General features: G+C 35.3%; 1 protein-coding gene across 1 annotated transcript; it reads left to right on the top strand.

Annotated features, from left to right (window-relative positions):
- The first annotated feature begins 4,208 nt into the window (after positions 1–4,208).
- Drip (aquaporin homolog protein drip) lies at positions 4,209–10,824 on the top strand. The gene is made up of 5 exons (XM_017628698.1): positions 4,209–4,244; positions 8,011–8,154; positions 8,233–8,445; positions 8,513–8,659; positions 10,614–10,824. Exons 1-5 carry the CDS (start codon positions 4,209–4,211, stop codon positions 10,629–10,631), a joined length of 558 nt encoding a protein of 185 aa, XP_017484187.1. The 3' UTR covers positions 10,632–10,824.
- Positions 10,825–11,487: the final 663 nt, after the last annotated feature.

Genomic DNA, 11,487 nt, shown 5'->3' on the forward strand with positions numbered 1-11,487 from the left:
GTCTGCTCGAATTTTCTGCCGCGACGCGTAAACTAAATCTATCTAACAATTTTATGAACTGTTATTTTTGTCCACCGAGTGCTACGCGCTTCGGTATTATTGATTAGCTTTAAGGTTGTCGCAATGACTGACCGAATTGCCGACTGACTGGCAGATTGACTGGCTGGCTACAGAGCTGTTCACGTGACTGCTAGTACCCGTAGGCTCTGAATTGGTTTTTGCGGCTCATGGTTTGGTATTTTTGTGGTTCGTTGAACGGATGTGGACAACATATTTTTTTATTAATATATATACATATACATATATGTACATATATACATGCGAACATATGTATATTTTTTATCTATTTACTACTGCACTGATTTCCAACCTGAAAGATTTAATGCCGCGAATTTTTAATGAAAAAAAAATGTTGTAGAATTTTGTGATTTCATAAGTCTACTTTTGGCTATGCTGAAGTAAATGTTGCTTGCATAATTTAAATTTCCCAGTTAATGGATTTTAGCAATTTTTTATTGATGACGCAATCGTCTTTGTGCAATTTTCGTGCGTATTTTAACTTACAATTTCCGGTAATTAAAGTAAATAAATATTATGTTTACCAAGTATTAGCACAATTTATGGCTGCTGGACTACATAGTTACTATTGCTATGACTTTTTAATGAAGAATGTTTCCCATATTTTTTTTTTATCGAAGTTGTTAGGCACAGTTTGACCCAGAATTCATATCTCTAGTAATATTCGGTACACTTTTAAAAGAGTTAGGTTACCTCAACTAAATATTTTTCTCTCAACACACAACGCAACTAAACTCGTTTCTCAGTGTAATAATATTCTTCTATTTTCGAATTTCCATCATCCCTTTTCAAACGCTATGTAATACTTACACTTGGTACACGCATTTTGATCCGCGGTATTAGGCAAATAAAATGAAAACGTGTGAATTTTTTTCAAAAATTTTTTCACTCATAGTACGGGTACAACCCGATGGCTAAAAGTTGTTGAATAACATATTCGAAGTGGCCTCCAATTGCCTTCCAGTAGCGGCGAAGTTTGGCCACTCGCTCGTCATGCAATGGGAAATTGTTAACATCCCGGGTAAGGACGCACTTCGAAGATTCACCTGAACCTAGAGGACGAGTAATACAAGCTGTGGCCTCCAGAATGGAACATCATTTATAGTTCAATCGATTGATATCTGGGCAGCAGATGGCCAATCATTCGTCAAAGTAAGGTTCGAGATATGATCACATAAGCTGGAAACCGTAAAAATTTTCTCGTCAGTAAACAGAATTCGCCAATAACAGTTTTTCGTATTCGATTCTTTCTGGCTTTTGGCATTCACACATTACGGGGACACAGGGCGGCCGAAATTCAAAACTGCATTCAAAATTGAAAAACAGTTTCTAGATAGGGTTTTTTCACCATTAAGTTGCCTAAAGCAATTCTCTGAGAAGCGAAGACCGTAACGGCCTGTGGCCCAAGTCCCCTCTTTATTTTCGGTCGGAATGTGGTCTTCGCCCAAGCACAACGTTAATGGAAGATTTAATAGGAAAAGTTATAAACGTGTAAAAGTACTTTGAGTAAAGGAACTCCAACAAAACAAAATGGAATCTACATCTGAAGGCTTATAAAATACGTAAAAAGTTGTGTGAATATCAACACTATAACAGAAATTTTTTAGAAGCAGAAATATAATGGTATTTTTTTGCTTTTTCTTAAACAAAATCTGAGTTGTTCAAAGAAACAGTAATAAAACGCTATCGGATGCTGCCTTTAAACCTATTGGACGTTACTTAGAAAAGTATTTATAAAACTGCAACTCAATATCTTTCTAAGAAACCAAATTAAAAAGCTCCAAATTTAGCGGAATTCGTAATTAGCGACCCCGAAAACCCCCAAGTACCAAATTTCGAATAATTTATTTAAAGCTTCGAATTTTGGCCCGACTTGTGGATTTCGGCCGCACTCTGGGACGCTCGGATTTTCTGCTCGAATGTCGATTGTTTCACCAGTCTTCTCGAATAACTTCACGCTGCGGTACTCAAAATTTTGATTAATTTCAGTCGCCGCAAAATCCAAATACATTAGCCTTAATTCATATTCGTACGTATGCTAATTTCGGAAAATTTTGGCCTCATTCCTTTATCGTCAGCTGAGTGGAAGATCGCCCTATCTCAGCAAAAGGTTAAAGAATTCCCTTTATCTGAATTTTGTTGAAGACCGCCCTATTTCAGAATTAATTTTAAAAAATCAGCTGACGCTTCAACATATTTTAAATATATTTGCAGCTGAGATACGGCGTTTTTTAATTAAATTCTGTGATCATTTGCTAATACGGAGCGATCTTCCACTCAGCCAACGATATATAGGTTTCCATATTTGTGCTGTGTACTTCCAAGAATTCCCCAATTGATTGGTTGGTTACCATAGCCACCGTTTAAGATGTCAATATTTACATTTTCAACAGGAATCAAAATTAAGGGGATTCTTTCTTTGACTACCTATGGGATACTCTGTGGGGGATAGGCCATACATCAGTTCATCGAACCTTTAAGTTAAAATTAATTACCTTCAGGAGGCTAAGTCACAAATGCTTTGGGTTTAGCTTTTCAAGTCATCAGATTATCTGGTTTTGTTGGACTTACGTTGGGCCAAAATCAAGTCATTACGATTGAAAAACAATAAAATTATCTCCCTTTCACGAAGTTGTATTATAAAAATTTTAATTTTTATATAAGTACATAAGTAATTTGGAAATCCCCCAAGAGTCACGCAAAGAATAAAATTTTCCAAACAACTTCATGATATCATACATTTTAGCAATATGATTATACGTTTCAATTCTCGCAGCATTTACATAAATACACTTTGCAGCTTGCGTTGCAATCACTCATAAACTTATTAAGAAACGCAAGCTGATAATTTTCTCACACATTCATTGAAAATACATGCTATATTGAAGGTGGCGGTCAATTAAACTTGAACGAAAACGCCACAATGCAAACGAACCAAAAAGTATCTAAACAAGCGCTTTTAAGCCACTATAAATAATATACTACGTTAATTAAATAAAACAAAATATAAAAAAAAAAATGGTTTACTACGAGCGAGACTAAAACCACTAAATTAAGACAAAAATCGCAATTAAAGTTTTGCGTGTGCGCTAAAAGGCTACGCAAATGTACATAGGTATGTAGGTAGTGCGCACGCTCGCAAATGAATGTGAATGGACCGCATTAGCAAAGCGGCCTGCGCGTGCGCAAAGGCCCGCGCACAAGCGAACGCAGGTATCACAGCTGTGCGCTGGCTGCAAAGCATTGATATTGAATGATATTATTTATTTGCCTAGTACATGTTTATATATATGTAGTACTTATGAGTGACTACTCGTTTATTCATATTAGCTGGCTAACATTTGTTTACTTGCCAAAGACCTACAATTTATCGTATCAGCAATCATTAGCCAGCCAAGCCGCCAAGCCGCCAAGTTGCGCTAAGCCTCCCCAGCCAAATGCGACATGCCACCAGAGTCATGGCTATGTGCGTAAAGGCGGTCACTGTTCGGTCGGCCAGCGGCTAGCAGTGGTGGCATGAACATTGGCATTCGCAACACCAAGCTGTCTGCGACAACACTTTGAGGCCTACAACAATCGCACACAAACACACACTCACACACATACATACAGCAATCACATACCCAAATGTGAATACATTTTGTTACAAATTTTTGTTCTACTATTTTGCTGGCAATTTTTATGCATTTTCAATCAAAACACTTTCGATTCCATTCAAAGTGTTGGCAGCCGCAAATGTCCACACCACACGGCGACATGCTTGGCCTTAGATCCGTTTTTGCAAGCGGCGATTGCAATGATTTTATTTCATATTCGCATTCTCGTATTTTTGCATTTTATTGCGCGCATGCGTAACATGCTTGCAGCTCGCTCTTTGCGTAGTATATGGCCTTGAGTGCTTAAGCTGAGGCCAGCCAGCAGCCAGCATTATTGCGTTTAATTTTATTTTTTTTTTTTTTTTAGTTCGAGTACTACCAAAAAGCTTAGAACAGTTGAGTTGTGATTGTTTAGTGCTTAGCGCACAGCATGACATGTTCAGATCACATCTTCGCATTGTTTATGGTTATGGGCGAATGTGATTTGTTTTTTTTTTGCTTTGCTGTTGCAGCCGCTGATGTGGCGCGATAGACATGGTTAAGCCCATACGCGCCCGTTTTGCGGTGATGGTAAGATTGTTTTTTTTTTGTTATTCACTCAAAGTGCACATATTTTTATGTTGCATTGTGCAAAGCACTCTTCGGTTAACATTCGAATTGAATGCACTCGAGTAGTTGAAAAGATGGCGTGGAGCTCAGCATTGCTACATTGTATCTACATAATTGTATTGGCATGCGAAAAGTCATAAAGTCAGCCTCATCAAATCAGTTTAATAGTCAGCAGTTGGAATTTATGTTTATATTAGAATTCATTTACTGCACTGCATACGTAGAGTCAGACTTTTTTCGCTTTCCGTAAATCATACAGCACTTGAAATGTGAACAAAAATTACGCATACGACGTGGGGCATCAACTTTTTGAATATATGTATGTATGTATGTATTGGCATTCACTTTAAAGTCATACCCTACAGTCGCAGGTGGCTTTGAAATGATGGTGCTATTCGTATTATTACGAAGTTTTTGATATCCTTAACTGCCCAAATTCGATGAATCTAATTTTTACTTTATACCCTCCAGCACTAAAATATTCTAGGGATTTTTCAAAAAATTCAAAAATAACGATGTGAAATATTTTTACCTTTTTTGCTTTCAATTTTATTCCATTATTAAATGTTTTGATTTTCGAGCAAATTTTCAATTTCAAAACAGTTTTTTAAATCGCTTTTTCCTAATCTAGAAATTTAAATATTCTGTAAATTTTCAAATAGGTGGCAACCTGTTTTTAAAATTTTTTACCACAAACCTACAGAAAACATCGAGTAGAATGCAAAATAAAATTTAACAAATTCATTGAAAACAAGATCCGTAAAATAGCCAATTTATGTAAGGTAAATTTATTGCTTTTGACAAACTAGTAAAATTCTGAAGTTAACTAAGCATCATAGTTTAATTTTTGGAAGTTTTCTGACGCGAAATTTCCTTTTTCGATCAAACAATTTTTATTTTTAATGGTTTTTAGCAAGTACATGTAAAATGCATTGAAAACTGCAAAGCCCGGCCGCACGCTTAAATATTAACTGATTTGTAAATAAGAAATACGCGCTTCTTTTTCTCCCATTCATCCCATTCTGGATGGCCACAGCATAAAAATTCCAAAAAAATTTATTTTCCTGTGTGTTTTGACCACCCTAATGTGCATATGTACATAATATATGCATGTATGTATTTATGTTTTTACAATGTATCTAAATCAAATCTTTTAGCCACATTTTATTTAAAATTCAAATCTTTTATTCGTATTTCGTGAACGGTATAAAACCTTCAGTACAATCAAAAACAACCATTACCACACATTACCACATAAATATGCAATACATCACTTAAATCAGCGATAATCAAATAAATGTCTCTGTGGCTTCAACAATGCAGATTTAATCGTTGATCCGCCTTTAAAACTTTTCGCAAATAATCACTTTCAATTTCAACAACGCATAATCGCTGAAACTAAATTTTAAAAGTCATGGCAGTGTAATATGCCAAGTGCTGTAAGTGGCATAAAGGTACGCATATTTGCATATATACAAAAATACATATCTATGACTTCTTAATGAATTTTAACCTATTAAAGCCTTGTCTTGGGAAAGATCTACTGCTATTTTGTTTTTGCAATTCCTTTTAGGTTTTAGCATGATAATGTAAAAGATTTGCCTTAAAACTGCTCTATATATTGCAACCCTCCCAACTTTAAGCTAAATTTTCGAAACTAAAAAGCCTTTCCTGGTAGGGGTTAAACGAATATGTATATTCACGCATGCGCAATGACGTTCAATAAATTGTCTTGATTTTTGCCCGTTTTCTTTTTTCGAAGAAAAGAATGTATGTAAGCATTGTTTATGCTTTGCATTCAAACGCTTGTCAAAGCGTTGCGGTGTATATGTACATACATATGTACATTAAGCCGTATCACGACATATGCAGGAAAAAAAGTTTAGCGTGTGTCAGTCTTATTTAAACTTTTATGTCGAGAGAAAATTTTGGGTTTAAAAAAAATTTTAGGCAACCGCGAAAAACGCTAAATAGCGTTTTTTGCTATAATTTTTTCTATTTTATATCCGATTTTTGAAATATTTCTGTCGCTCAGGACTATAATTGGCCATTAAACAATTTTGACCTTCAAAACTGTTTTAATTTATATCTTCACTAATTTTAGAATTAATATCCCTAGAATGAGGCCTGAGGCCATGAGCGAGGCCTTTTCAGCGACATAAAAATTTCATAAAAAATCGCATAGTAAATAGGAAAGTTATAGCAAACAACGCGATTAGCGGTTTTTAGCAGGTGCATAAAAAAAATGTACGCCAAAAACTTTTTCTCGATATCTCGATATTGATAAAACTGACATACGCCAAACTTTTTCGTGATACGCCTTAATGTACGTATGTACTTATGTACTCCCTTAAAGAATAATTTTAATGTGCGCAGAATGACTGTGCATGCGCGCACCTATGTAAATAATTATTTAGCATTGCAAATTTTAGCACAATTGAATTTAAGAACTAACATCAGTTACCCGCATGAGCTTAACGTTAATATCTACATACACACATATGCACTTATTTAAAATCCAATCACGTGTTACGGAATGAAGATGTATGAAAAACGAACGGGCGTGGGAATGTTTTCATTTGGTTTACGGAATGAGGTGAAGAGAGGTTTATGAACAACCGAATTTGTATGTACATTAGGGTGTATCACTCATCATACAAAAAAATCCTTCGGAATTATAAAATTTATTATATTTTAAGACTTCCGCCGATATATTTCGGAAAAACCAAAAATTTATGTGAGCTGGACCCATTTGAAAATACCTTAAGAAATCGAGCTTTTATAAATAAGTTTTTTTTTTTTTAAATATTTTTTCTAAAAAATTACCTCAGGTCAAAGAAGAGCTTTAGCATAAAAAGTCTCAATACCAATTGTTTTAAACTTTATCAACGTATTCCAAATAAAGATACATACATATGTACAAATTACTAGCGCCTCCAAAAAATTTGTTGTTTTATGTGGAATCAAAAGAGATTTTTTATACTCAAACATAACCCCTTTTTTGTCGGCTCTCCTTGCTTAATTCACAAATATTTTTGAATACGTTGAGGACTAAAAAACAGTTAAAACTCTTAACAGCGGCATAATATTTGCAGATGAAAAAATCTACATTTTTGTGATGATAGAGCTCAATCGCAGTAAATATACGGATATAGGTATCTATATAAGTAAAGCTATCGCATTGCTACTCGATCCATTTGCGCTGTATTTGTAGGTTCCGATGCTGCCCAATCTCTCTCTCTCTCTCTCTATCTCTCTCTGTCAAGTTATTTCATTAACCACTGTCTTGTCTAGTGCCAAATATCTACCTACAGCCTAGCTTTACGTTCCCCTGTAATCAGGTGGTCCCTTTGCGAAATGGATCCCGCTACCAATGCGGTTCGGATCTACCTTCTTTGATGTCAGGGGATCCTGCCCTCATTCATCTATATATGACGCCAAAGATTCATTCTTTAGATCACTATAACTCTGTGTTTCATACCGTTTGTCGATGCTTTTCCATACGATTGAAGGTCAAAATCCAGACTCTTGAACCTTTACAAATCCTTTCTGACTCTCGCTAATCGGCGGGGTAGACAGATGATGATCGGTAGGGTATGGCAAGGATTAAGAGAAATTTATAACCAAATTCGTGATATTGTATTTTAATTTAGTTATAATTACTGTCAGCAAATATCTTGTAGTTAACAAATCTCTAAGTTTATTTCATTCTAATCTATTTTTTCAGGGTCTCGGACACATCAGCGGTTGCCACATCAATCCCGCCGTCACAATTGGCTTCCTCATTGTCGGTGAAATGAGCATTCTGAAGAGTATTTTCTACATAATTGTGCAATTGGTTGGAGGCATTGCTGGCGCAGCGTTTATATACGTAAGTATCAGTGAACACTCTACAACTTAATTCTATAAAAGCAAAGCATACATAACTTTCTCATCTCACGCTTCTCAGGCTTCAGTAACCGCTGATATCGCCGGCACAAACTTGGGTGTTTCTGCGCCAGCAACCGGACTTGGTAGCGGACAAATAGTACTAATTGAGGCTTTGATCACCTTCATATTGGTATTCGTTGTCAAAGCTGTCTCCGATCCAGGCCGTTCGGACATCAAAGGTTCGGCGCCACTTGCCATTGGACTCTCCATTACAGCCGGTCACTTGTGTGCTGTAAGTAGGCAATTAGTAGACGAAAAGAAGTATAGAAACAAATATTTTTAAATGTCAATATTTGCAGGTTAAATTGACTGGCTCCAGCATGAATCCAGCGCGTTCCTTTGGACCGGCTGTCGTTCAAAACGAATGGACGGATCACTGGGCCTACTGGGTTGGACCCATACTTGGTGGCATTATTGCGGCAATCTTTTACAAACTTTTCTTTAAGGTGCGCAAGGGCGATGATGAGGATCAATCGTATGATTTCTAAATAATAAAAAACCAACGCTAAACCGAAAATATAGCAACAATAAGCAGAGATGTGAAACAAAATCCGCTTGCGCACGCACCAAAATCACAGCCACAGCCAACCCAACGCACATTCGCGGCGCGCATATGCATGCCAAAAAAAATATATGTTTTTGATTTTTGTTTACCGTTACTACACGCCTTAGTACATGTGTACCTACGTCTATTATTTATGCGCTGTATAAGCTTTGCGCTTCTCATGCAGTTACATACATACATACATACATACAAATACTATGTATGTATGTATGCATACGTTTTACGTTATTAATTTTAATTGGAAATGAAAATGTTGCGTATACGTCGCCAAATGGTATTATATGTGTTATAAGCACCGCATATCCGCATATCCGCATACACACATACACACATACATCACCTCATCCCTCCTCCCTTAACTCATATCGAATCGCTCTCATAACCGCCGCCCAAAGATGCCACAATCAGCAAGTATGCATTATACGAATAAAAAAGGAAAAAAAGAAAATTAGTGTAAATATTTGCAAAGAACTTTTTGAGATTTTTCAACAGACGAAGCCAGAGCCGCCTTACACCAGCAAAGTTTTTGATTACCACCTTCAGCAGCTTACAATTTTATGCATTTTATCAACACTTTCACACACTTGTACATAAATACTAAATAGTTTCATATTCAGCAGCACAAAAGAAATAGCTTTTCTTGTTTATAGCGCAGTTTTCTAAGCAGATAGCTTTTTAAAACTTAAGCTTTTTGTGTGCCAACCACCAACCAAACACTCTTTGAAGACATCTCGAAATTACAATTTTTGAAATATATTTACAAGTATTTTTATAGCAAATATTTATCAACATATCAATGATGCTAATTAACTGTATTACGATATTAACTTAAACTTTTTACATACATACATGCCTTCATACAAATGTATACTTACGAAAAAAATACGATTTATTTGTAATTTTAGAGTGTAAGCGAGGATTAACAAAAATGCCGCNATCACAGCCACAGCCAACCCAACGCACATTCGCGGCGCGCATATGCATGCCAAAAAAAATATATGTTTTTGATTTTTGTTTACCGTTACTACACGCCTTAGTACATGTGTACCTACGTCTATTATTTATGCGCTGTATAAGCTTTGCGCTTCTCATGCAGTTACATACATACATACATACATACAAATACTATGTATGTATGTATGCATACGTTTTACGTTATTAATTTTAATTGGAAATGAAAATGTTGCGTATACGTCGCCAAATGGTATTATATGTGTTATAAGCACCGCATATCCGCATATCCGCATACACACATACACACATACATCACCTCATCCCTCCTCCCTTAACTCATATCGAATCGCTCTCATAACCGCCGCCCAAAGATGCCACAATCAGCAAGTATGCATTATACGAATAAAAAAGGAAAAAAAGAAAATTAGTGTAAATATTTGCAAAGAACTTTTTGAGATTTTTCAACAGACGAAGCCAGAGCCGCCTTACACCAGCAAAGTTTTTGATTACCACCTTCAGCAGCTTACAATTTTATGCATTTTATCAACACTTTCACACACTTGTACATAAATACTAAATAGTTTCATATTCAGCAGCACAAAAGAAATAGCTTTTCTTGTTTATAGCGCAGTTTTCTAAGCAGATAGCTTTTTAAAACTTAAGCTTTTTGTGTGCCAACCACCAACCAAACACTCTTTGAAGACATCTCGAAATTACAATTTTTGAAATATATTTACAAGTATTTTTATAGCAAATATTTATCAACATATCAATGATGCTAATTAACTGTATTACGATATTAACTTAAACTTTTTACATACATACATGCCTTCATACAAATGTATACTTACGAAAAAAATACGATTTATTTGTAATTTTAGAGTGTAAGCGAGGATTAACAAAAATGCCGCAGAGAAATGAAATAAACAGTTCAACAGTTGTTTGCAACAATTTGCCTTAAAAATTAAACAACAACTATGTAATTATGATGTGCATACATTTACTTTAATTTTTATTTATGTATATTACACAATTTATGTGCGTGTTGCTACGTCATAAATGTTCTTATCTTAAAATAAATACATACATTAAAAAAAACAAAATCATGGTTTAATTATTGCTAAATTCGTTTGAATCTACATTAGGGCGTCGCAGAGCAAAAGGGTTGCCTTTGCGTAGCTTAATTATGGAAACTCTTTTCCCCTCAATTATGGTGAAGAAATTGTAGGGGAGCACGAAGTCAGCTATTATTCTCCGAAGGAAAAAGGTGACAGAAAATTATTAGTCAAAATAAAAAGTTCACGTTCACGCTCGCGTTGAACTGTATAGCCAGCTTAATGAAACAACACCACCTTACATGAATACGTTGAATAGGTAGTATAAGTAGAGCAGCTGATTTTTTGATTTTTTTTTTTAATTATTTTGTCTCGAAAATGTCAGATATTTCAAATTTTTTCGCGCAAAAATTGCTAAATTTTTAAAATCTATTTGCATGTGAAACCTTTTTCCATACAAAACAAGCGATTCAATAGCAGCTTTTGGAACGCTCGCTCAACTCAGCAGCACAAACGCTGATTACTGGGCATCAGTGATTCGAGAAGCAAACAAATTTACTAAGAAAGAAAGTTGCAACAATTTTTATTTTTTCCAAATTTCAATATTTTTTTCTTTTTTTGTATTTCACATGGCACGCTTTGATTTAGAAGAAAAAAATTAGAACAGTTTTTGACACTTTCGATACCGGAAGCAACAATA

This window comes from Rhagoletis zephyria, unplaced genomic scaffold (assembly GCF_001687245.7).
Source record: "Rhagoletis zephyria isolate East Lansing unplaced genomic scaffold, Rhagoletis_zephyria_1.1 Rzeph_scaffold_06143, whole genome shotgun sequence".
Classification (NCBI taxonomy): Eukaryota; Metazoa; Arthropoda; class Insecta; order Diptera; family Tephritidae; genus Rhagoletis; species Rhagoletis zephyria.

Coding starts and splice junctions, on each gene's coding strand:
- Drip (XM_017628698.1), top strand. CDS start 4,209: ATGGTTAAGCCCATACGCGCCCGTTTTGCGGTGATG. Junction 8,155..8,232: donor CTGGCGCAGCGTTTATATAC/GTAAGTATCAGT, acceptor CACGCTTCTCAG/GCTTCAGTAACCGCTGATAT. Junction 8,446..8,512: donor CAGCCGGTCACTTGTGTGCT/GTAAGTAGGCAA, acceptor CAATATTTGCAG/GTTAAATTGACTGGCTCCAG.